Source organism: Urocitellus parryii, chromosome 5 (genome assembly GCF_045843805.1).
Source record: "Urocitellus parryii isolate mUroPar1 chromosome 5, mUroPar1.hap1, whole genome shotgun sequence".
NCBI classification, from domain to species: domain Eukaryota; kingdom Metazoa; phylum Chordata; class Mammalia; order Rodentia; family Sciuridae; genus Urocitellus; species Urocitellus parryii.
In genome coordinates this window covers 63,191,083-63,217,439 of record NC_135535.1, presented here as the reverse complement: position 1 = coordinate 63,217,439, position 26,357 = coordinate 63,191,083, and the positions used below count along the sequence as shown (strand labels likewise).

General features: G+C 44.4%; 3 protein-coding genes and 1 non-coding gene across 6 annotated transcripts; 3 read left to right on the top strand and 1 right to left on the bottom strand.

Annotated features, from left to right (window-relative positions):
• Positions 1 to 887: 887 nt before the first annotated feature.
• Positions 888 to 4,774, top strand: Pfdn5 (prefoldin subunit 5). 2 transcript variants are annotated; one of them, XM_026398733.2, is made up of 6 exons: positions 888 to 1,005; positions 1,205 to 1,307; positions 1,573 to 1,604; positions 2,950 to 3,024; positions 3,141 to 3,246; positions 4,410 to 4,774. In XM_026398733.2, exons 1-6 carry the CDS (start codon positions 934 to 936, stop codon positions 4,757 to 4,759), a joined length of 738 nt encoding a protein of 245 aa, XP_026254518.1. In that variant the 5' UTR covers positions 888 to 933; the 3' UTR covers positions 4,760 to 4,774. The 2 variants fall into 2 exon arrangements, with proteins under 2 accessions (XP_026254518.1, XP_026254519.1); XM_026398734.2 differs by having other exon boundaries at positions 897 to 1,005; positions 4,453 to 4,655.
• A 26-nt stretch (positions 4,775 to 4,800) lies between these two features.
• Positions 4,801 to 10,876, top strand: Myg1 (MYG1 exonuclease). Its single transcript, XM_026398732.2, has 7 exons — positions 4,801 to 5,117; positions 5,290 to 5,402; positions 7,398 to 7,557; positions 9,337 to 9,489; positions 9,830 to 9,952; positions 10,028 to 10,209; positions 10,360 to 10,876. Exons 1-7 carry the CDS (start codon positions 4,905 to 4,907, stop codon positions 10,556 to 10,558), a joined length of 1,143 nt encoding a protein of 380 aa, XP_026254517.1. The 5' UTR covers positions 4,801 to 4,904; the 3' UTR covers positions 10,559 to 10,876.
• On the bottom strand, positions 7,134 to 25,773 carry Aaas (aladin WD repeat nucleoporin). Of its 2 annotated transcripts, none has more exons than XM_026398731.1 (17): positions 25,550 to 25,773; positions 24,827 to 24,954; positions 20,267 to 20,322; positions 19,853 to 19,944; positions 19,564 to 19,610; positions 19,222 to 19,320; positions 18,671 to 18,814; positions 13,373 to 13,493; positions 12,827 to 12,951; positions 12,625 to 12,685; positions 12,386 to 12,476; positions 12,098 to 12,191; positions 11,944 to 12,011; positions 11,631 to 11,712; positions 11,429 to 11,513; positions 11,066 to 11,293; positions 7,134 to 7,146 (listed from the first exon to the last, which is right to left on the bottom strand). In XM_026398731.1, the coding sequence occupies exons 1-16, from the start codon at positions 25,670 to 25,672 to the stop codon at positions 11,072 to 11,074; spliced, it is 1,638 nt and encodes a 545-aa protein (XP_026254516.1). In that variant the 5' UTR covers positions 25,673 to 25,773; the 3' UTR covers positions 7,134 to 7,146; positions 11,066 to 11,071. The 2 variants fall into 2 exon arrangements, with proteins under 2 accessions (XP_026254516.1, XP_026254514.1); XM_026398729.2 differs by lacking the exon at positions 7,134 to 7,146 and adding an exon at positions 10,764 to 10,846.
• Positions 22,660 to 22,733, top strand: Trnav-cac (transfer RNA valine (anticodon CAC)). Its single transcript has one exon. It is a non-coding gene; the product is annotated as a tRNA-Val (tRNA).
• Positions 25,774 to 26,357: the final 584 nt, after the last annotated feature.

The following is a 26,357-nucleotide window of genomic DNA, read 5'->3' as shown; positions in this document are numbered from 1 at the left end:
TCCAGTTTTCCCAGCATTATTTGTTGAAGAAACTATTCTCTAATGTATACTTTTGGTGCCTTTGTCTAATATAACTGTAGTTATGTGGGTTTGTCTCTGTGTCCTTTATTCTGTACCATTGGTTATTTTTTATGTGGAGCTGAGGATTGAACCCAGTGCCTCATATATGCCAGGCAAGCATCACTGAGCCACAACCCCAGTCCCATATTTTATTTACTTATATGTGGTGCTAGGCAAGTGCTCTACCACTGAGTTATAACCCCAGCCCTAGTAACATATTTTATTAATAAATCTGAAAGAACTTCAAAAGTGAAAGGCTTCCTCCCGCCCAGCAGTCACCAGGCTGGGTGAATAGCACCCTCATGTGGGGATAGCACACACTACTTTGCAATATTGTGGTTTTAAGCAGTACTAGAATTGAGAGCCCAGCTCTACACCGAGCTAGATCTACAGCTTTTTTTGTGTGCTGGGGATTGTACCCAGGGCCTTGTGCTCGCGAGACAAGCACTCTACCAACTGAGCGATACCCCCAGCCCCACTTTTTTAAAATATTTGAGACAGGATCTTGCTCAATTGCTGAGGCTGGCCTCTAATTTTGATCTTCCTCCTGCCTCATCCTCTGGGGTCACTGGAATTAAAGGCCTACACCACCACGTTCACCTGTGCCCTGAGTTCTTTTTAAGATTTTAAGTTCCTTGATGGCAGAAGTACTATCCGCTACAACTTTACTGGGCTAGGCTTAGGATATTTTGTGGAAAGAATAGGCCCACTTCCACCGTAATGAGGTTCTCTCCCTCCCTCCCTCACCGGACCGAGAGTCATAGAGATGTCTGGCGCAGAGAGGCCTCCTAGCGCAACCATAGAGAGGCTCAGAGGAAGGCTAGAGCGCTGTTCGCCCAGCCGGCTTCCTTGTCCGTAGTCCTCCTTTCCAACATGGCGCAGTCAATTAACATCACGGAGCTGAATCTGCCACAGCTAGAAATGCTCAAGAACCAGCTGGACCAGGTGGGGACGGGCCCCAGACACATCTTTCTCCCGCTTCACATCCCCGCTGCCCGCGTACTCCCTGGCCCCCAACTCCTTCCCAGTTTTAGGAGGCTTCCTTTTCCAGGCGAAAGCCCTATCAGGTCCCAGGACCCGCCCCCTCTCTGGCTGCCCCTCTTCCCCCACCCTCCACACTGACCCTCTTTCCCGTCCTGTATAGGAAGTGGAGTTCTTGTCCACGTCCATTGCCCAGCTCAAGGTGGTACAGACTAAATATGTGGAAGCCAAGGACTGTCTGAACGTGCTGAACAAGAGCAACGAGGGTATGTGGTAGGCGGGAGAGGGCAACTGGGCATGTGGCGAGTCCGCTCCTCTAGACCCACTTCCTAATCCAGTTTTTCTTAGAGAAAAAAAAAAAAAAAATCCATTACTCCGTCACGAGCCCTTTGCATGTTGTCTGCGGAGAGTTGAAATTACAGGACATTTTTCTCTTGTGGCCTCTTTTTCTGTTCTTTCACACGAACTGTGGGCGCTGTGCCCTGTTGGAGCTGCCAACCTTCCCCCAGGTGTTTGTGTTTGTTTTCACAGGGAAAGAATTACTTGTTCCACTGACGAGTTCTGTATCCTTTCCGTAAGAAATGCTACCATATCTTCTCTCTCTCTCTTTCTCTCTCTCTCTCTCTCTCTCTCTCTGGGTTAGGGGTAGTTTAGATTATAGTTACCCCATGATTTTGAAAATACTCTTACTATACACACTTCATAGCTCTTCTGTCTAACCTTATTTCAATATCCAGGTAATGTCAGTACCAAAGAGTATGAAGAGTTTGAGTGATGGGGCTGGGGTTGTAGTTCAGTGGTAGAGCTCTTGCCTCACATGCATGAGGCACTGGGTTTGATCCTCAGTACCACATAAAAATAAATAAAGATACTGTATCCATCTACAACTAAAAAAAGTATTAAAAAAAGAGTTGAAGTGATAGTTCCCTTTCTTGTATGACAATATTAATCTAATACTTATGCTAATAACTTAGAAGATATAGCAATAGAAGAGTGGGAAGATATAGAAACAGGTTGGCTCTGTTTCTTAATCGTCAATTTCAGCTTAATTGTCGTGCATTCCTAAAATACTTTAAGAAACCTGGATTGTGGGGGCTAGGGATATAGCTCAGTTGATAGCATGGTTGCCTTGCATGCACAAGGCCCTGGGTTTGATCCCCAGCACCAAAAGAAAGAAAAAGAAATCTGGTTTGTGGCCATCTGTTTTAACATGAGTGAGCAAGTTATGGCAATAGGGCACCTACAATCTGTAGTCTGAGAACTGACAGGTTAAAAGAGAAGTACAGGCCCAGCCCAGTGGCACACATCTGTAATTCCAGTTGCTCTGGAAGCTACAGCGCTAGGATTATAAGTTCATAGGTCATCCTGGGCAACTTAGGGAGACCCTGTATCAAATAAATTTAAAGTGTTGGGGTTGTAGCTCAGTAATAGAGCATTTGCCTCTATTACTGTGAAAGGACCTGGGTTAGATCTCTAGTACTGAAAAATAAGACAAGAAACCACACAGAAATCGCAGTATAGTGGGGAGTGGTTAAATAGTAGAGATTAAATCCATCAGGAGTTAGCTACTTCATGGTTGAGAGTGTTGAGGAGAAATGAAGCTAGCCTTTGACCTGTACTAGAGCTTTAGGAAAACACTGTATTTGGTATTTGTGGAGGGGTTAATGGGAAGAATTACAAGAAGTGCCTGCAGAGCAAAAGATGGGATCAGCACAAGAGTGTCCCAGCATATATAATTTTCTGCATACGGAACCAACCTGTCTCTCCCTCTTTGAAGTTACAAGTATAGTTCTAAGGCTTCCAGCAATCTTCATGCTTTATAGCTTTTTAGAAAAGGAAGGTCAGACTGCTTAACAAGGAATCATGGCTCATGCGGAGCTAGTCTTTCCCTTAATCCTGGCTTCTCAGATGTATGTCCCTGGGAAGCTACATGATGTAGAACATGTGCTCATCGATGTGGGAACTGGCTACTATGTGGAGAAGGTGAGTAAGGTTAAGCATGTGGATGTCCTTTTAAATAGAGAAGGGGAGTTTAAGGGAAAATCTACAGTGTAGAATAGGGTCTCCTTTAACCCCTTCATTCACCTCTGATCTTGCAGACAGCTGAGGATGCCAAGGATTTCTTCAAAAGGAAGATAGACTTCCTCACCAAGCAGATGGAGAAAATCCAGCCAGCTCTGCAGGAGAAGCATACCATGAAACAAGGTGAGTGCTGCCTAGAGCACCTCTTGACCTTTTCTTCCTGCATAGTAAAAGTACATAGAGAGCTGGGCATGATGGCACATGCCTGTAATCCCAGCTACTCTGGACGTTGAGACAGGAGGATCACAAGTTTGAGACCAGCCTGGTCAACTTAGTGAGATCCTGTCTCAAAAAATAAAAAAGGGCTGGGAATATGATTGAGTGGTTAAACACCCCTGGGTTCAATCCCCAGTACAAAAAAAAAATAGCCTGGGCCCACTCCAGATCAACTATTAAATCAATCTGAAAGTTGGGGGAGGCATAGTTGTCCCTAAAAAGCTACTGGGTGGGGCTGGGGTGGGGCTCAGGTAGAGTGCTGGCCTAGCATGTGTGAGGCACTGGGTTCAATCCTCAGCACCACATAAATATAAAGATATTGTGTCCATCTATAACTAAAAAATAAATATAAAAAAAAGTCTCATCTGAAAATATTTTTAAAAGAAAATTAAAAAATAAAAAGCTACTAGGTGACTATGTTAGGGAGGATTGAGGACCACTATTGTAAAGGCAAATATATATATATATATATATTTTTTTTTTTTTTTCTCAGTGGTGGGGTCTAATCTAGGGCCCCACCCATACTAGGCATGTGTTCTACCACTGAGCTATGCTCCAAGTCCTCAAAAGACTTCCATATTACAATTTTCTGGATGTGTCAGACTAATACAGTACTGTGTTTTGTCTCAACGTTTAGCATATTGACTGACACATGGTAGACTCTAAATTCATGTTAGTGTGTGTCCCCTACAGTAGATTGCTTATTTAAAGTTTTAAACAGGGGCTAGGGTTGTGGCTCAGCGGTAGAGCTCTCACCTAGCACGTGCGAGGCCCTGGGTTTGATCCTCAGCACCACAAATAAATAAATAAATAAAGTTATTGTGTCCAACTACAACTAAAACATAATTTTTTTTTTTTTAAGTTTTAAACAAACTGATTTGGGAGGCTGAGGCAGAGGATGGCAAGTTTGAGGCTAGCCTCAGCAATTTAGTAAGGCCCTAAGCAAGGTGATGAGACGTTGTCTCAAAATAAAAAGGGCTGGGGATGTAGCTCAGTGATAAAGTGCCTCTGGGTCAGTTTCCAGTACAAAACAACTGTAGTTGGTCGTTCACCTGTTTCTTTTCCTTTAGCTCCTGACAAGGATGTGACTCTTCCTTTTTTCCCCCCCCGTAGCTGTCATGGAAATGATGAGCCAGAAGATTCAGCAGCTCACAGCTCTAGGGGCAGCTCAGGCTACAGCCAAGGCCTGAGAGTATGTTGCAGAAATGGAGCAGAGGGACCCTGCTTCAGGGGATTGGGACTTTGTGGGAGTGACCTCCTGGTGTCCGGGGAGGGGAAGGATCTTGTGTTTAATGCTAATAAATGTGCCAGCTGGGTAGAGTGTTGGTCTGTTCTTGCATTAAGCAAGGGCCTGGTGATGAGATGGGAGAGGGTGATCCAAAGGGTGACCCCCTTCCCAGAGTCTGATAAACAAAGGTAATGAGAGCTGCAGAGAAACTGCCAAATTGAGTGCTCCGCCTAAAGGCCGGTTGCCATAGGAACAGTACGCAAGCGGAAGTGGAGCTGCGTGTGCGCTTCCCCTTCCGGGTCGGACCTTCCGACTCCCGCCGGAGTAGGGGAGCCACATGGGACGCAGGTTCTTGCACTGTTTCTTAACGCTCTTGCTGCCGAGATCAACCCTCCAAACCCGGCGCTGTATGCTAAGCCCAGAGTCCGGCCCGCCCCCAAAAAGGTCCCGCGGCGATATGGTACCACCACGAATCGGGACACACAACGGCACCTTCCACTGCGACGAGGCGCTTGCATGCGCGTTACTTCGCCTGCTGCCAGAATACCGGGTACGGTCTGCGAAAACTGACCCGGGGACTGCTTGCGGACCCGACGGGGTCCCTCTGATGGCTCAAACAGCCCGAGCACTGCCCTAGGCCTGATTCCCTGGAAACCCTTCATTAATCCTCTACCCGCACGACCGCGTCCTGATAGCCTCTTCGCCTGCTCTGTCCCCTGTAGGATGCAGAAATTGTGCGGACTCGGGACCCCGAGAAACTGGCTTCGTGTGACATCGTGGTGGATGTGGGTGGAGAGTACGATCCTCAGAGACATCGATATGACCATCATCAGAGGTGAGTCCTCAGATACCACTTGTTTTTTGTTTTTTTTTGTTTGTTTTTGGCGGTGCTGGGAGTAGAACCCTGGACTTGCTCATGCAAGTGAGCGCTTTACTACTGAGCTACACCCTCAGTCCTAACTTACTTAACTTTCCCCTGTGCTCCATTTCAACCTTTCACTGCTCAAGTCCATGTTAGGGAACAGTTCGACTGGAATCGAACTTGCAAGGCTTTTTGGAACTATACAGCCTTCCATCCCTCCTGTTCTCTGCCTGCCGTGTACCCATCTCCCTGGCCTTGGACCTCCCTTGGCTCCTAATAACTCCCTCCAGCTCCTCCTAACTCGACTTGTTTGGCTTAGTTAGGCTTTTATTCACCATTGCTGTCATCAGCCCAGCCAATACCCCATCTGGGATTAATGTGTCCTGTGCCATTGGTGCCCCACCTCTGACTACTGGGCTTACTTGATTTTGGCAGTTAATTACAGTTCAAATATGCGTAGTGTTTATTTCGTTTATACTCTTCCACTGGGAAATCCTCTTGTTCAAGGGTAATCCATTATCCACAGTACCATTCCGGTCCTTTTCCCTCACCTCAAACCCCTGTTCACATCTCTGTGGGCTCTTCCAGGGAGCATTTCCTCAGTTTCCAACCTGGAAACATCCTCAACTCCTTCTATCAGTAGAAGAAATATTGTTTCCTTCTATTGGGAGGTTATTTCTCTGTCCTATTCCAATCTGTAACTTTCTCTTTTGGGACTTCACATCACAATTCTGCCACCAACCTTTCTATTTTTCCTTCATTAAAGCCAAAACTCTGCTCAAGCATCTTCCATCTTGAAAACAAACAAAGGAAGAAAAACAAAACACTATCAGTGATACTGTAATATAAAAGTAGTTATTGCTGAGGTATTTTAAAGATGTTTGGGGGTTGCTGAGGATGGAACCTAGGACCTTGAGCATGCTAAGGTAGTGTTCTACCTCTAAAATTTTTAAAAGACTTTAAAACCATCTGTATCGGGCTGGGGATGTGGCTCAAGCGGTAGCGCGCTCGCCTGGCATGCGTGCGGCCCGGGTTCGATCCTCAGCACCACATACCAACAAAGATGTTGTGTCTGCCGAGAACTAAAAAAATAGAATATTAAAAATTAAAAATAAAATAAAACCATCTGTATCAAACATGTACAGAATTTTTTTCTTTATTCCCTAAACAATACAGTATAACATATTAACATAGCATTTACATTGTATTGGGTATTATAGGTAACGTAGAGGTGATTTAAGGTACACAGGACAAAATGTTTATTTAAATAAGGTACTGATGATCTGAGGTTTGGCTCAGGGGTAGAAAGCTCACCTAGCATGCGTGACGCACTGGGTTCGATCCTCAGCACCACATAAAGTAAAATAAAGACATTGTGTTCACCTATAATTAAAAAAATATATATTAAAAATAAATAAATAAGGGCTGGGATTGTGGCTCAGTGGTAGAGCGCTCGCTTAGCACGGGCGGGACCCGGGTTCGATCCTCAGCACTACATGAAAATAAAGGCATTGTGTTGTGTCCATCTACACCTAAAAAATAAATATATTTTAAATAAATAAATAAGATATTTGAGCATCAGTGGAATTTGTTATCCATAGGGTGTCCTGGAGCCAGTCTTGCACAGATTCTGAAGGACAGTTGTACTTGTTTGGTTGCTTGTATTTGTCTTCTTGCAGCAAATAAATTTGAAAAGCAGATATTTTTTCTTGAATGTCTAATAAAACACAAAACCCGAGATATGGTAAATGTTGAGTTTTAGTCATTGTTCAGTGAATGCATGAATGGAGACTCTAAGCCAAGGTCTATGTTAATCTCTGAGGAAAAGCCAAGCCCCTCCTGGCTGGGCTTTCTCCTCCCAACTCCTGCAGTGGCCCCCACCCTCCCATGTCTGCACAGGTGAGCACTCACACAGTATTCACTGGGGCTGGCTTCTTCACCTCGGCCCTACCTCCCTATGCTCCTCAGGTCTTTCACAGATACCATGAGCTCCCTATGCCCTGGGAAGCCATGGAAGACCAAGCTGAGCAGTGCTGGACTCATCTATCTTCACTTCGGGCACAAATTGCTGGCCCAGTTGCTGGGCACTAGTGAAGAAGACAGCATGGTGGAAACCCTTTATGACAAGGTGGGGATCTGAGGACAGAAATGTCCCACATATGCATCTCTACCAGGCTTTCTAGGCATGTTACCATGGAGCACTCCGGGCTGGGCCTCAGGGTTCCTGGACTATTTACCGCTACCCCATACCCCACCCCATCCCCATCTGTCTCATTTCACAAAGGGATGATCTCTCTCCATCTGCATCCTGGGGTGTCTGTGAGAAGTGGATGACATACTACGTGGAAAGGGCTTTGGTGTTTTTATTCTATGGTGATTTTGTTTTTCAGTCTGATCTCACTATGTTGCCCAGGCCAGCCTTGAATTCCTGGGCTCAAACCACCTTCCTGAGTAACTAGGACTAAAGGTGTATGCCACCATACCTATTATCGCAAAGCAGCATTTCCCAGTCCTGGTAAAATAATTACTCAGAACTTGAGTACATAGAGGAAGCTGCTTATATTTGGAAACATCAAGCTCAGAGGTTCTCCCTGCCCTGAAGTTTGAGGAGGACATGTCTCATCGCCACTCTAATTCACTTGTAACACGGGAGTTGGGAAGGGACTAATTTTGAAAATATCTTCAAGTTCCACCAGGTTCCCTACAAGCAGCTTTCTGCTCTTGGGGAAGGAATAGGACTCACAGCCCTGGGTTCATCAGATCAAACATATTTTATTTTAGTGTCAGAGATTGAACCCAGGGGTGCTTAATGACTGAATCATATCCCTAGCCTTTTTTATTTTTATTTGGAGACAGGGTTTCACTAAATTGCTAAGGCTGGCTTTAAACTTGGCAATCCTCCTCCCTCTGCCTTCTGAATTGTGGGATTACAGGCATGTGCTATGCCCAGCAGATAGCAGCTTTTTAGACTGCCAGGGTCAATTTTAATTTCCATTGCTGAGAGGTTACTAAGCAGCTTACTAATTTAAATGTTTTTTGTTTCTTTCTTATTGTAATGGCATTTGAACCCAGAGGTGTAGCTTTACCACTAAAATACATTCCCAGCCCCTTTTATTTTTTTGAGATAAGGTCTTGCTACATTGCTTAAGGCCTAAGTTGTGGAGGCTGGCCTCAAACTTATGATCCTACTGCCTCCTCAAGTTGCTTGGATTACAGTCATGCACTGTGCTAGGCAAAACCTGTGTTGGGGATCCAAGCATCAAATTAGGGTCCGTAACCAAGTGGTGCTGGGTCTAGATGAGTTACTTGTCCAACACTTTTTGTACATGCCACATATATGATAAAGGAGGCCTATTTTGTATGAAAATCACATTGATTCTGCCCCCAAACTCTTGAGACATTGTTTTACCATTTCTTCAAGCTCAGGAAATGGGATTCCCTGGCACCCAAACCTCACATCCTCTCATTCTTCCCTACTCAATTTATGTGCTTACAGACCTTCTTGTAACTCATTAACTGCCACTGAATAGACTCTATAGCCCACCTGGAGCTCTACCCTCCACCAGTGATAGGAATCTACTCCCATAGTCCCCTTTAGGAACTGAGATCCTTCTTATTCAAAAGCCAGCAGTGCCCTCCCCACACATGCTGGCCATGGCTTGGGCTTGGTACAGTGAGCAAGCCCTGGGTTAGAGGTCAGGTAATTTGAAACCCCGTCCCAGCATTATTAGCTCTCTGATCTTTGGGCAAACCCGGTTCCCCCCTTCTTCATCCAGTGAGTGGTAAGATCCTTACAGGGTATTGTGAGGATTAAGTGAAATAGTATGTATGGACATACTTTGAAACCTATGTGACTTTGCACAAATGGTAGGTATCCTCAAGAGCATTTCCCATGCTGCTGCCATAGATGTATGAGAACTTCGTGGAGGAAGTGGACGCAGTGGACAATGGGATCTCCCAGTGGGAGGAGGGGGAGCCTCGATATGCACTGACCACTACTCTGAGTGCCCGAGTTTCTCGACTTAATCCCACCTGGAACCATCCTAACCAAGACACGGAGGTAAAGAGGGCCCCTGGGAAAGAGACCCTGAGATGTAAAAACCTCAGAGGAAGTTGGAACATTTACTCCTCTTTTTTTCTTTTGCACCAGGGATTGAACTCAGGCACTAAATCACTGAGCCACATCCCACTCCTATTTTGTAGAGACAGGGTCTCACTGAGTTGCTTAGTACCTCACTTTTGCTGAAGCTGGCTTTGAACTTGCAATCCTCCTGCCCCAGCCTCCCAAACCTCTGGGATTACAGGCATGCACCACCACACCCAGCTACATTTGCTTCTCTTAAACTCTAGCAAAGTAAAGTTTGGGCCAGCACCATGGTTCCAATTCCTACCATTCCCAGGCAGGGTTCAGGCGTGCAATGGATCTGGTTCGAGAAGAGTTTTTGCAGAGACTTGACTTCTACCAACATAGCTGGCTACCAGCTCGGGCCTTGGTGGAAGAAGCCCTGGCCCGACGATTCCAGGTACAAGCCTAGGAGAAGGCATTGGGGATCAGTGGTGGCTGGCAGGCTGCTATTCTAGCGTTACATCTCTTTCAGGTGGACCCAAGTGGGAAGATAGTAGAACTGGCAAAAGGTGGATGCCCCTGGAAGGAACATCTCTATCACCTGGAATCTGGGCTGTCCCCCCCTGTGGCCATCATGTTTGTTATCTTCACTGACCAGGCTGGACAGTGGCGAGTTCAGTGTGTGCCCAAGGAGCCCCACTCATTCCAAAACCGGTGAGGCACCAGGGAATGACCCTGCACACCTTCAGGCCTGTTTTAGCCCTATTAGGGAATGCTGCCAACCTTGGCCTCTGATCTTCTCCCCTTTCCCAGTTTCTCAGGTCTGTTTGCTCCCACAAACTCCCTTTTTCTCTTCATTTGTAGGCTTCCTCTGCCAGAGCCGTGGCGGGGTCTTCGGGATGAGGCCCTGGACGAGGTCAGTGGGATTCCTGGCTGTATCTTTGTCCATGCCAGTGGTTTCATTGGTGGGCACCACACTCGAGAGGGTGCCTTGAGCATGGCCCGTGCCACTCTGGCCCAGCACTTAACACCTATGCCTTCCTCAGATCCCCCAGTCCAATAAAACAACTTACTCTTATGGATCCAGTCCTTTATTCATTATTACCCTACATTATTCTGGGAACTTGCTCAAACCTGGCAAAAGCAAAACATCTAATATGTGCAAGTCCTTATGCTACAAGTTTTCCTCAACACTAACTTCTTAGTTTTGATTTTCCAGTCATTTTTTAAAAGAATCTAGTTCCGGGGCTGGGGATGTGGCTCAAGCGGCAGCGCGCTCTCCTGGCATGCGTGCGACCCGGGTTCGATCCTCAGCACCACATACCAACAAAGATGTTGTGTCCGCCGAGAACTAAAAAATAAATATTAAAAATTCTCTCTCTCTCTCTCTCTCTCACTCTCTCTTTAAAAAAAAAAAAAAAAGAATCTAGTTCCTAGGGTTAAATAACTGAAAAATTCAAAAGTAGCAGATAAAAAGCAACAAAGCAGGAACTTATTCCCAAATCCTTGCCCCCTGCCCCACTGCAATTCCCCTAGAAAAGATAGTCCAATAACTGAATGGAAAACAAACCTTTAATTAGAGGTGGGGATGAGGAGAGTGGGGCTGAAGAGTTGGTGGCCCTGGGAGAGGGTCCCAAGGGGCAGAGCTTGGGGATGTCTCAGTAAATAGTGGCAGATCATGAACAGAGCCTCCACCAGCTGGGGGCTCTTGGCTCCGGCCAAGCACTGGACTAAAACGTGGAAACTGGGCATTGACAAAGTACAAAGGGATGTGGGCGATCCGGCCTGTGGACCAGCACTGCAGGACAATAAGGGAAAAAAAAAAATTAAATCCTGGGTCCCAAGGCAGCCTCATGGTAGAGCCACACAGCAGTCAAGGGCCCTTAGCTTCTCTACCCCAGTCCCCAAAATCCCAGCAGCCTGGCCTACTCACCACACTTAGCAGGGCCCCTTTATTGAAGGAAGGATGGAAAGTGATGAGCTGGGCCTGGGCTCCTGGCTCACCCTGGATAATGCCACTAGGGGAAGCATAGGAATAGGTGAGAGGCAACAGGAGGTTGTGCCTGTAGTGGCTTGTGGGTTTAGTGTGTGAGAGTGGCCAGGAACCCAGACCTAAATGCTTGCCCAGCACTTACCAAGGAAGCAGCTCAAACACAGGGCTATTTCGAGTGCGAAAAAGGAGGATGACTGGTTTCCCATCCTGTACCCGTGGGTTTCCTAGAAGAAATAGGTCCAGTGCTGGGGGTGTTGTTCAGTGGCAGGGCACTTGCCTAGCATGCATGAAGCCCTGTATTTGTTTCCCAGGACCACAAAAAAAGAAATGGGTCCACTGACAGAGGGAACTCGAGTAGCAGTGGAGTTCCAGAGCAGGGGCAGAAAACTAGAGGTGTGGACACACTTGATTAATAGGGAAAACTGACCTAAGCAAAGCCCTACCCTCTGTCTCACCTTTCATAAGCACAGCCAGACGCTCCCCACTGGGGTCCCAGACCATGGAGTGGGCCTCTCCCCCGAGCCTATAGGCCAGGACAAGAAGTGTTCAGTGTAGCCCTTGCCACCTTTCTTTTTCACACTTCCTCCTTTCCTCCCACACTCAGCTCACCTCTCCTCACCATCTGGCGTCTGTATTGTTGTTTCAGACAGATCTGCCACAATCGTTGCTGACTTTGCACCTCCAACGCGCCCTTTCCCCTCACCTGTAGATAATGGGAAAGGTTCTGAGAAGTACAGAAAACACCCTTCCCATTGATCCCCAGTCAGCTCATCAATATTTCTGAAGTCTCCTAAGCTTCTGTACTTCCCTTTACCTATCAGGTTACCATCCTACAGGTTGCTGCCTCCCTCCGATTGTCCCAGACATTCTACATTCTGAAGTATTGCCCTAACTCACCACAATGTTCTGGGAATAACAAGGAGTAAATCAGTGGTTCCCCCAATACAGTGAACAGCAGTCGTTTTCCATCTGGGCTCCAGCAGCCAGTCTGGGGTCAGGAGGCAAAAGGCAGGGGAAGGGAAGTCTATAGGGTGATGCAGAAAGGAACTAGTATAGGAGGTAGGGAGCTAGGCTTGGGGAATTTAGAGTCTACTGGACATACCACCTCCCCAGCTTCTGTGAATCAGTCTCCTTACCTGACAGCGCCCTGACAGAGTGGGCCATCTCTCGCAAGTCCACATCTGGGCCTCCCAGACTCTGAGCCAGAGAGATAAATTATAGCTTAGGGCCTCCAGGCTCCTACACTGGACCCCCTCCCTCTGGCAGTCCCAGGGTCAGGTTCCAGGTACCAAACCAAGTGCCTTTCTCTAGGTCCTTACCCTTACCCTTCCCTTATACCGAAAGACAGCTGAAGGAGTGGTGGCCAGGACTTTGCTGCCATCTGGGGACCACAACAAGTTAGTAACTCCGCCTCCTCGAAACCATGGAAGCGGGACACAGATCTCTGTTGAGATGTCCCATACCTAGGTGAGGAAGCAGAGAGTGAGACAAAGGAAACTCAAGCACCCCATCAGCTTACAGTGGGCTACCCTCTTTAATGTACACAAAAGAGACTGTTAAACATGAGGACATGGATTTATGTTTACAATGAAAGCAGACACTTAAATCTGTGAGGGTGCCAATGGTAAAACTGCTTCCATGATAAGCTAAAGATTGGACAAGGATCCCACTCCCTCCCACATGATATTTTCCAACATCAGGAAAAAAAACTTCTTGCCTCAAGTCAGAGTAGAAGCTGAGATGGCATGAGGGGTACAAGATTGGGGATGTGGCTCAGTGGTATAGCATTTTTCTAGCATATGTAAGACCATGGGTTCCATCCTCAGCATGGCAAAAAAAAAAAAAAAAAAAGCAGGGGTTAGGGAGAGGATAGGACCAACTCACCAGGATCCCAGCATCCACAGGTGAGGCTGAGAGCAGCCGCCCCCCACTGGGGGCCCAGGCCAAGCTGGTGACAGGTGTGTGTCCAGGATGAGACAATACCTGGGCACAGCCAGAAGAAGGTCTGACACAATAGAAGGTATGGGATCAGTAGATAGAAGAAAGCATTGTGATTTCATTTCTTTGCTTCTCCTAACACCTCCCAATCTCAATAGTACCTCCCAGCTCAAATCTAGGATGGGGAAAAGGGGTAACAATCATGGAAATTAAAGGGGAAAAAAAAGGCAAAGGAAGGAAATCATTGCCATTAATGGGTGATGTGTAATGTCAAGGCCAGAGTGAAAAGAAGTAAGCTTTCACTCCTCACCCCAGGAGACAACTTCTGACCAGTAAAGGCAGACAGAAGGACACTGAGTGTCATGCTCCCCCTAAAAGACAGCCCTGTCCCCACAGGCCATCCAGCCCAGTGTTAGGATCATTGATGACATAATCTCAAGGTTCCTAACACTTCTCAGAGTTACCTCCCAGTCCCCAAAGTTCCAAAACTGCTTTTCTACCTATCTTTGTTAGGATGTCTCCTATCTCTGTGCCACACAATGATTTTTGCTGGGAAATAAGTGATGGCACCTGCTGTCCCTTTTCTTTCTTTCTTTTTTTTTTTTTTTTGGTACTAGGAATTAAACTCAAGGGCTCTCTACCAATCACATACCCAACTCTTTTTATTTTTCATGAGACGGGGTCTCACTAAGTTGCTGAGGCTGGCTTCAAACTTGCAATTCTCTTGCCTTAGCCTCCCTAGTTGCTCGGATTACAGGCATGCATCACCATGCCTGATTTTCAGCCCTGTCATTCATCTCTATTTTCAGAGCCATGTAATTGGCCTGACACGGACAGGCTACTACCTAATTAATACCACAATACCACACTTTCCCCTTTCCACCAAACTACAATCACCTTTAATCCCAATGAGGTCATAGGCCACTGATGTACAACCATTTTCAACTTTAAAATATGTCACAGCTGATGTGGTGGTGCATACCTATGATCCCAGTAGTTTGGGAGGTGGCTACAGGGGGATCACAAGTTACAGGCCAGCCTCAGCAATTTAGTCTGGCCCTAAGCCAGTTAGCAAGAACATATCTCAAAATAAAAAATAAAAAGGGCAGGGGTTGTGGTTCAGTAGTAAAGCCCCTGTAGGTTCAATCCCTAGTACCAAAGAAATAAAAGAAAGCACAGCAGCTGGGCACAGAGGCACACATGGCTGTAATCCCAGGGACTCAGGAGGCAGAGGCAGGAGGATCACAAGTTCAAGGCCAGCCTCAGCAACTTAGCAAAACCCTGTCTTGAAATTAATTTAAAAAGGGGAGAGGGGGAGCCTAGGGACTTAGCACAGTGAAAAAAGCACTTAAGTTCAATTCCCAGTACAAAGAAAAAACATTTCAGAGCTATCTTTTCTAATCAGTTTATAGAGCTCTATTCTCATTCTTTTTAGGGCTCTGCTTTATACATCAAATATAATTTGTTTAGATGTGCTTCTACAAATGGACATTTCATTGTATAAAATATTATATAAAATATTTTCTATATTCAGCCTACTGCAGTTGTGCAAGCCTATAACTCCAGCTACTCTCGAGACTGAGACAGGAGGATTCCAAGACAGGAGGATTCAAGGCCAGCCTCAGAAACTTAGTGAGACTCTGCTCAGAATAAAAAATAAAAAAGGAAGGAGTAACTCAGTGATAAGAGCATCCTAGATTCCATCCCCAGTATCACAATTTTTTTCTTTATCCACATCTCTTGTATTGTCATTTGTGTAGAGCAGAGTTTTAACTATAATTCAGGAATAAAAAGCTTACAACTTTAAAAAAATAATTATCAATATTTTATTTAGAGAACTTAGGTTGCTTAGCACCTCACTTTTGCTGAGGCTGGCTTTGAACTTATAATCCTCCTGCCTCAACCTCCTGAACCACTGGGATTACAGACATGCGCTACTGCACTCGGCTTCTTTTCTTTCTTGAGACTGAGTCTTGCTAAGTTGTTCAGGTTAGGGCTGGGATGTAGCTCAGCGGTAGCACACCTTTACCTAGCAAACATGAGGCCCTGAGTTCAATACCCATTATTACTGGGGGAAAAAATTGCCAAGATTATACCTGAACTCAAAATCCTCCTGCCTCAGTCTTCTGAATGCAGTGATTACATATACATGCCATGTAATCATTTGAGACAGGGTTAAACTTCATATTTGTATTTTAATTAACTGATTGATCAACTGGTACTGGGGACTGAAACCAGGGGCAATCTACCACTGAGTCACACCGAACCCTTTTTAAAAAATATTCCTTTGAGATAGTAAGTAGCCCAGCCTGGGCAACTCCTCCTGCCTCAGCCTACCAAGTTGCTGGGATTACTGGATTACAGGTCCAGGTCATTTTTTTTTAATGGCTTTTTTTTTTTTTTAATGGACACAGTATCTTTTTATGTCTTTATTTTTATATGGTGCTGAGGATCAAACCCAGTGCCTCACACATGTGAGGCAAGGACTCTACCACTGAGCTACAGCCCCAGCCCCATCATTTTTTGCAATGAAAAACCAACTTTATCATACATTAAATTTCCATATATCCTAAAATCTGTTCCTGAATGTTATTCTGTTACATCAATCTATTTTTCTTTTTTATTTCTGGTAGCACTGGGGACTGAATCCAGGGTTCCATGCATGCTAGGCAAGTGTTCTACCACTTAGCTAACTCCCAGGCCCTGTTTTTCTATTGTTGTGCCAATAACTCAATAACTTTCTTTAATACCTGGTAAGGCAAGTCATCCTTCACTATTCTAACTTTTGAAAGTAATTGATTCACATTTATTCTTTAAGAACTCTAATTATCATTTGCCAATTCCGACTGGAAGTATACTAAATTTGCCAGGCACAGGGGAACACATGTAATCCCAATAACTATGGAGGGAAGTTGAGGCAGGAGGGTCTCAAGTTTGAAGCCAGTCTCAAAAAATAAGAACTGTGGATGTAGCTCAATAGTATAACACTTGCTAATAATGTGCAAGGCACTGGACTCAATTCCCATCACTGTAAAAAATAAATAAACAAATAATAAAATTTTAGGGCTGGGGATGTAGCTCAGCAGCAGAGCACTTGCCTCACATGTGTAAGACACTGGGTTCAATCATCAACACCACATAAAAATAAAACAAAATAAAGGCATGCTGTCCATCTACAACTATAAAAAAAAAATTTTAAAAAAGACAAAATTTTTAAAAATAAAAAGAACTGGGGATATAGCTCAGTGGTAAAGCATCCCTGGGTTTAATTCCCAGTACGCGCCACCCCCTCCCCCAAAAAAAAACCCCTCTCTTTATTACCTATTGTCAGGTAGGGGGTTAAGATATAGCTCAGTGGTAGAACACTTGCCTAACGTGTACAAGGCCCTGCGTTCAAATCCCCAGCATTGAAGGGGGAAAAATCCAATCTATTGTCAGGTAGGTGATAGGATTATATGAGTTTCAGAAAAATTAGTTAGGGCGGGGCTAGGTTGTGGCTCAGTGGTAGAGCACTTGCCTTGAATATGTAAGACACTGGGTTCGACTCTCAGCACCACATATAAATAAAAAATAAAAGTCCATCAATAACTAAAATGAATAAGATAAATAAAATTTTAAAAAAATATTAGGATGGATCCTGCAACTTTCTTAGAAAGAGGGCATTAAAAAATTCCAAATAATGTCTGGACTTTGGTTAATAACAATGTACATATATCAGTTTCCTGGGTTTTTTTTATTCACACATTTTTGTACTGGTGCATTATAGCTATACACACTAATGGGATTTGTTGTGACAGTCATACATACACACAAGTTTCTTAGTTTTATTTGTCATCAATGAAACTGAGACCAGTGGTACACTGGTGGTACACCTTTGGTACATGTCCATTATCCCAGTGACTCTAGAGGCTGAGGCAGGAGGATCCCAAGTTCCAGGCCAGCCTCAGCAATTTAGCCAGACTCTTAGCAACTTGATGTTGCCTCAAAATAAAAAAGATTTTTAAAGGGACAAGTGTGTAGCTCAATGGTAAAGTACTGCAGTCTCTCTCTCACATACACACGCAATCAAGTTTTCCAAAATTTTCTTTGATGTGGAATAGCCCAAATAACAGAGATTATCTATTCTTGGGACAATTTCATATGACTTCCATAAAACCATCTCAGTATAGCATCTTTTTTAGTGGCACAGTTTATCCTTTTCTTCTACAATCCACTTTCGTAACATTTTACTAGAAATCAAACATTTATACTCTTCCAATTTGTTGATGTTTTTTTTTTTTTAGTTGTAGTTGGACACATACCTTTATTTTATTTATTTTTATGTGGTGCCGAGGATCAAACCCAGGGCCTCGCACATGCTAGGCAAGTGCTCTACTGCTGAGCCACAACCCCAGCCCCCAATTTGTTGGTCTTAATAGGTACAAAATATTTTCATAAACTTTTTTCTTCCATATCTGTTCTTTCTCCCTTTTTGTCTATTTATTTGTTTATTTGGTACTGAGAATTGAACCCAGGGGTGCTTTATCACTGAACTAGATTCCCAGCCCCTTTCTGTTTTGAGACAGGGCCTCACTAAATTGCTAAGGCTGACTTTGAACTTCAATCCTTCTGCCTCAGACTCCCAAATTCTGGGATTACATGTGTGTGCACCATAGTGCCCGGCTCGTTCTTTTTTTTAGACAAGGTCTTGTCTTGCTATGTTGTCCAAGCTAGTTTCAAACTTCTGGACTCCTATCAGCCTCTTGAATAGCCGAGACTACAGGCACACACCAGTCCTGAAAATAGTGCACTTAGATTTTTCTCTTGTTATTAATTAACCTAGCCAAAAAGTTTTTTTCTTCAATCATAATTTTTAAAATAGTTTTTGGTTTTATTTTTAGTTAGTTCTCATGAGGATTCTAGTTCTACATTGTGATGGTTTCTATACTCATGGGTACTCATTCTCTTCTACTTTCCTTTAAATGTGTATCTGCACAGTACCTTAGAAGAGATGGTCTTTCTGTTCCATGACCCATATATATATTGTCCTCATAATTCCAGAAGCCCCTAGTTCCATCCCTTTCTCTAGATTACAGAATCTAGAGAAAGGGATGGAACTGTCTAGCACACCACCTTGACCTTAAATGCTTCTTTTATCATACCCCAGAGAAGTACTGTGAGGACAAAGAACTTCTTCCAAAACTCTCACCACCCATGGGATGGCCAAATTAAGACAGGTTGCTAAAGCAGGCTGCCAGGACTCACCGGGTAGACAAGGAAGTGGGGTCTAGAGTCCATATGAGAATACAGCTCTGGCAGGCCACAGCCAAGACAGAGGCACTGAGAGGCTTCCAGGCCAGAGCTGCCACATTTCGCTGTAGCCGATGCTTCAGGGAAGGAATTATAGTGCTGGAATGAAAAAGTAGGGAACTGAATCAAAGCAAGGGCATTAACACTCAGGAGACCTGAGTGTAGTTAAGGAGGGAGAATCACAGAGAAGAAAGCTAATCCATCCAGGGCCCAGGAGAATCAGGGATATTGTGGGTAAGATAAAAGCTAGATCTAGAAAAAGGGCACATCGGGCTAGGGACATAGCTCAGTTGGTAGAGTGCTTGCCTCACGTGCACAAGGCCCTGGGTTCAATCCCTAGCACCAAAAAAAAAAAAAAAAGGCACATCTAGTTATGAAACATCCCTGAACCCAGTTCTGAAGGAACCCTGTGGACCAGGCTCAAGAACTACACACTTCCTCTGGGATCAAGGCTGGAAGGAAGGGAGAATGACAAGTCAGAGCTGGCCTCATACACCTACACATACCTGTTGGCATTATACACACGAATGGTGTCATCCTGCAGGGCCACCGCAAACTTGTTGGTGTGAGGATGCCATGCAAAGACCCTCAAGCAGCAGCTGGACCTAGGCAGAAGTGAGTTCGGTTGACATTTGTTCTTCCCACACCCCAACCCAACATTCCCTTCCATGTGAAAAGATGTTTGTTATTTACTTGTTCTTTTACTCCTTTTGTGAGTAGGAAGAATGAAAATGTGGTGAACAGTCAGGAAAGGAATGGAAGAAGTCTCCATCTTGACTTCCCTATCCCCAAAAGAAATTCCAAGGTTCACAACTCCTCCAACAAGGCCCCAGAGCTTGTGTACTCACCAATTTGTGACTTGGGCAAATTCAGCAATCAGATCTTCACTCCTGAGCTATAAGAACAAAGCAGAGGGCTGGGTTGTACCTCAGTGGTAGAGCACTTGCCTAGCACGTATGAGGCACTGGGTTCAATTCTGAGCACCACACATAAATAAATAAATTGAAAGTCCATCAAAAAAAAAAAAAAAAGTATGTGTGTGTGTGTGTGTGTGTGTGTGTGTGTGTGTGTGTGTGAATAGGAAAGGGGTGATGAGGGAATAGTGCCCAGGGAGGGCCAGAAGGAAGTCAAACTTACAGACAGGTGAGGGAACAGGGACCCATGGAGGGAGGAGGCCCAACGACAGAGTGCCAGGGCCCAGCTGGATGCCGTCTTCACCCATTCAAAAACTGTGGGGTTAAGGAAACAACTCTGATACATCATTCAAAATTAGGGCACTTACTAAGCAGTACTCTCTCAGGTAAGAACAAGCAAGAACAAGCACTTCCCAAGTCCCTCTGCCCAGTAAGGACTCTGGACACCTCCCTCTTTACACCTATTCTGGGTTATAAGGGTAGTAGAAGGGGAGAAAGATGACAGGAAAAAATGGGGCTAACAGGAAAAAGGCCAGGCAAATGGGTATTGCGGTGAATTCAAGAAGAATATGAGGAGATAGGCTGATAGGAGATACCAACCAGAAAACTAGAGGAAGCTGGAGGGACAAACACTTACCCTCTTCCTCTGAGTTTGCAATTTCATTCAGCACTCCAAAAAGGCCCACATCACGCCTGATAAGGAAAGAAAACCATGACTCAGATTATTCTGATCCCAAGTCCCCCTATATGCATTTCATTCTTTCACTAAACATGTATTAAAAGTAAGGGCAGGGGCTGGGGATGTGGCTCAAGTGGTAGCGCGCTCGCCTGGCATGCGTGTGGCCCGGGTTCGATCCTCAGCACCACATACCAACAAAGATGTTGTGTCCGCCGATAACTAAAAAAATAAATATTAAAAAATTTTCTCTCTCTCTCTCTTTCCCTCCTCTCTCTTAAAAAAAAAAAAAAGAATTAAAAAAAAAAAAGTAAGGGCAGGGGCTGGGGTTGTGGCTCAGTGGTAAAGCTCTTGCCTCGCACGTGAGAGACCCTGGGTTCGATCCTCAGCACCTCATAAAAATAAATAAACAAAATAAAGATATTGTGTAAATGTATAACTAAAAAAATATTTTTAAAAAAAAGTAAGGGCAAGGGTGGAGATATAGCTCAGTTGGTAGAGTGCTTGCCTTGCATGCACAAGACCCTGGGTTCAATCCCCAGAACCACAAAAAAAAAAAAAAAAAAGTAAGGGCACTCATGCTTAATGAGTGCCAACTAGGTACCAGGCACTTTATGTTTTATCCAGGTAAATGTACCTATCACACAAATCTTCTAAATAGTATTTTGCCCATTTACAGATGAGGCAACTAAGGCTCAGAGGTCCTTGGGGCTTTCTGAGCCAGTCAAGAAGTCTGAACTTGCGCTAAGACAGTAAAAGGGAAACCCTGGAAGGGTTTGAAGCAAGAGAATAAAGCATTAGCATTTCAGAAGGATCAGTGTGGAAAGACATTAGAAGGAACCAAAATGGAGAAAAAGGAATCAGTTATGAAGTTACTTCAGGACTTCTCCAAAACAAATTGAAGTGGCCTGAACCAGTAGGGATGCAGAAAAGGAGATAGATCTGACAGATTTAGGGAGTAGAATACACAAAATTTGAGAAATAATTAGATATAGTAAGGGCAATACCAAGCAGCAACTACAACAGTTAATATGTTCATAATGTGCTAGGTTCTGGGTTAGGTACCTTGAGTGATCTCCTTTGGCCATTACCAAAACCCTACACAGGGCTGGGGTTGTAGCTCAGTGGAAGAGCGCTCGCCAAGCATGTGCAAAGCGCTGAGTTCAATCCTTAGCACCACGTGAAAAAAAATAAATAAAATAAAGGTATTGTGTCCAACTACAACTAAAATAAATAAATAAATAAATATATATATATATATATATATATATATATATATATATATATATACTTACATGGATGGGCTGGGGTTGTAGCTCATAGTAGAGTACTTGCCTGGAATGTATGGGATACTGGATTCGATCCTTGGGACCACATAAAAATAAATAAAGCAAAGGTATTGTGTTCATCTACAACTAAAATATATTTTTAAAAAGCCTACAAAATAGACATTGTAAACACAGAAATTTTAGACAAGCAATCTGAGTATGAAGAGTCTAATGTGAGCAAGGTAGCAGAGACAATAGCACATGCTTGTAATCCCAACCACTTTAGAGACTGAAGCAAGAAGATCACAGTTCAAGGCCAGCTTCAACAACTTAGGAGAACTTCTCTCAAAATAAAACAGGCTGGGGGCTGGGATTGTGGCTCAGTGGTAAAGTACTTGCCTAGCACGTGTGAGACACTGGTTCAATTCTCAGCATCACATAAAAATAAAGGTTCATCACATGTATATGAGATTGTATATACTAAATTTAAAAAAAAATAAAAAGGGCTGGGGATGAAGTTCAGTGGGAGAGAGCCCCTGGGTTCAACACCACTATAAGTGATGGGGAAGACATCTGATCAAGTGCAGGAAGCCATCAGTGAATTACATGAGGGTCTTCTATCAGTATGGTGGCCAGGGAGATTTAGGTTTGGCATCGCAAACTCTTTGTCTGTGGCTCTCCCAGGGCAAAAGATTGCCCAATGCACGTGACCTTTATCTCTTCTCTATTAGGAAAATCCCTCATAGTAGCTCCAGAGATGGGGAACTGGACAGCCCAACTTTAACCTTTTTTGGTGAAGAACATTCTATGGAAGGGCTTTGATATTTCCCAATATAAATAAAGCAGACGCAGGCTCCATTTTGCCAGAGTATAGAAGCTCAATCCGTCTGATCAGCTTGCCTGACCTGCCCCAACTTTTGAAACAACTTTCTGCGACCTGTGGTTTTTTCATTGGTTCTATTTTTCTTAGCTTTTATTTCTCAGCCAGTCCATTCCACCAAGGGGAACCCCATTTCCACCGCCTGCGCAGGACACGGGCAGGAATCAAGGTGACATAAATGGGGAATAAAAGAATAAGGAAGGGGCTGGGGATGTAGCTCAGTTGGTAGAGTGTTTGCCTCACATGCACAAGGCCCTGGGTTCAATTCCCAGCACCTTAAAATAAATAAATAAATAAATAAATAAATAGATAAATAAATAAATAAAAATAAAAAAACTGTCTATTTGCCTCAGAGCCTATCTTAAAACCTTCTGCTCCTGAATAATACAGCCATTCCTTGAAATGAAAAACCCCAAGGAAGAAGCCTGATTTTTTTTTTAATATTTATTTTTTAGTTTTCAGTGGACACAACATCTTTGTATGTGGTGCTGAGGATCGAACCCGGGCCGCACGCATGCCAGGCAAGCGTGCTACCGCTTGAGCCACATCCCCAGCCCCCGAAGAAGCCTGATTGAAGAGGGAAATGGAGATACTGAATTTAAACAGGCTTAACATGCAACATCTGTGGAGTATCTAAACGGGAATATGTGACAAACAAGTGTACACCCAGCTCTACTTCATCAACTGGAAGTCCAGCCCCAGGAACATCAACATTTAAGGGACATCAGGAAGGGAAGCCAACAAAAAGAATGAGAGGACTGGGGCTGTAGCTCAGTGGCAGAGTGCTTGCCTAGCATGTGCGAGGTACTGGGTTCCATCCTCAGCACCACATAAAAATAAACAAATAAGGGGCTGGGATTGTGGCTCAACGGTAGAGTGCTCCCCTGGCACGGGTGGGACCCGGGTTCCATCCTCAGCACCACATAAAAATAAACAAATAAAATAAAGATATTCTGCCCATCTACAACTACAAAAAAATTTTTAAAAAAAGAATGAGAAGCAACAACCAGAGGTAGGAGCCAAAAAAGAGCCGGGGAGCAAATGGCTCAAACAGTGAATTGATGTTCAACTTCACTTACACATGCAAATTAAACTGTACTGCAATATCAAACATCACAATTTAGTAACACACAGGTAGGGAGCTCATGTGCTGTTCATAGAACCATATATGTATACAATTTTAATAAAGGACTAATCGGGAACAGCTCACAAAATAAATGAATGAATATACCCTGGAACCCAGCAACTTAATTTCTAGGAATTTCTTCCTATAGATGACAATGGTAATAATGATGATGACTGAAGGGATTAATGTGTGCTAGGCCTTGTTCTATAAGTAATTTACATGCGTTAACTCATTTAATCACCACTACAACCTTGTAAGACAAGTTCCAGCCCATAAATTAGGAAAATGAAGGACAGAGTAAGTAAGAAACTTGCCCAAGTCACACAGTTAAAAAATAGCACAGTCAGAAACTGAACCCAGGTAGTGTGGCTCCACTCCTAAATATGAATGAAGTATGTATGAGATTAATCAATACAACCTGACACTAACCTTGCTAAGATTCAGATAAAAGCTCAAAAGTGACAATGGCATGAGTTGGAAGAAAAGAGCAGGTTCACAAACCAGAAAGCAAAACAAGTCAACAGAGATGAAATGGAACCACTGTTGTACAACCTTGTGTTCCACAGTAAGAACCAGAAATTTGACATGATTTGATATACAAGCCAGGCACAGTGACACATGCCTGTAGTCCCAATGACTCCAGAAGCTGAAGCAGAGGATCACAAGTGTGAGGTCAGCCTCAGCAACTTACCAAGACACTGTCTCAAAATTAAAAATAAAAAAGGGCTGGGAAACTGGGCTGTAGCTCAATGGTAGGAGCACTTGCCTAGCATATGTGAGGCACTAGATTCAATCCTAAGCACCACATAAAAATAAATAAATACAATAAAGTGTTCATCTACAACTAAAAATATTTTTTAAAAGGGGGGGCTGGGGATGTAGCTCAATGATAAAGCACCCCTGGGTTCAATCCCCAGCACCAAAAAAAAAAAAAAAAATAGATTTTATATTATAGACCGCTTTCATGGAGAGAGAGCCTGAATAAAACAGTCTTTTGGGGCTGGGATTGTGGCTCAGTGGCAGAGCACTTGCTTCGAACATGTGAGGCACCTGGTTCGATCCTCAGCACCACATAAAAAAAAGTAAATAAATAAACAAAATAAAGATATTGTGTCCATGTATAAATTTAAAAAAAAAAAAAAAAAAAAAAACAGCCTTTTGAAGAGGAGCTCAAGGCAGAGGAGTGGTGACCTCAGATTCTCCAGGATCTGTAGCCCATGGTCCAGGAAACCTTTGCCATGCCTCACCAAATGTTGATACACCGCTTCCACACTTGTTCCCGGTGATGGATGAAAGCAGTTCTTGTGCTTTGGTCCAGCCTCCCAGGGGTCTTTAGCAGATCCTTGTTCGGTTGTAGAATAGGAAGATCGATCCACTATAGCCCAGAAGTGAGGGGTTTGACAGTGAGTCAGACTCTTCCCCAGATCTTTGCAGAACTCCCTGTCATCTCCAACCCATAGCTGAGCTAAGAAAAACAAGCTCCAGAGGCCTGTTTTCCTATTTGCACAAAATAAATACTTGTGAGAGAGAAACAAATCTTGGCTCTCTTATCTGTAAAACTAGAATACTTTTTCGCAGGGTTCACTTTAGAAAACACCTGACTCAACCTCCTCTTAACAAACACTCGATAAACATCAGTTTCCCTTGCTTTTCCTTCCAAGGAACTCCCCTGGAAAAAAGTTCCGGAGTAAGCTTTCCCAGTTCTCCTAGACACTGTCCCCTATTTTTTTAATAGTTCTCCGGCATCCTCACACGTCCCAGATCCATCCTCATTTTCCGCATCCTTCTAACGCCAACCACAGCTCCTTGGCATCTCTTACAAGCCAAATTCAGCTCTAAAATATACTGCCACCCTACAACTCTCCCGTGCACCCCGGCTGTTTCCTGACCCCACCGACGCCTCAGGCCCTCGGGTCCCCATTTCTCCCTGCTCCGCCCCCACGCCTCTGGTCCCTCCACGCCTAGACTACCTGGCCCCGGAAGTCAGGAGGCGGGCTCTCGTAATCATTGCCCGTTACCAGCTCGTTATTGTGCTCATACTGGGTGACTTGACCCCTAGGCGGCGGGGGGGGAAACAAGCTCAGGGAGCACATCTTGTTAGGAGGACGTCAGAAGTCGGCTAGATCCAGGCAAGTAACTGCACAGACCACGCCTCTCCGACTCAGTTCCCGGGTTAGATTCGTATGCGGACGGGTAGTCGCACAGGACAAACGACGACGCGATGTTCAACGGAAGTGAAGGGAAGAGTAACGAGAAGGCCCCGTTGGCGGTCTTGGGCCAGACTTCCGGAGCTTTCTCGCGCGCCTCCTGGCGGCCGGACGGGTAGCAGCGCGCAAATGTTCGTAGGGCCAACCTTTAAGAGCCCAGGGATTTGATTTTATTTTTTTTGTTTCCTATGAGACTACTATTTTTTTTTTCCAACTCTGAATTCCCCAGAAATCTCCCACCCACTCAGCGCTGAGAAAGCCCAAAATAAGCCATGTACATGGAAGTACCTAATTAAACCCTCCCAGGCCTGTGGATCGCCCAAACACAAATACAGACCATGTCGGAGGCAACTGGCTAGAGAGATCAGGAAAAGCCTCCAGAAAGAAGAAAAGTCAGAGGGAAGACCTCTGGAGACAGGCACAGTGCTGTGTTCACCAGAACTCCTGGAAAGAGTGGTGGGGACACCTAGAAAACTAAAATTTCCTGAGCACATTACCGGAAGCACTTTTACAATTCTTACAACCTCAAGAGGTGCGCTTTTATACATCTCGAGGAAAGTGAGGTACAGAG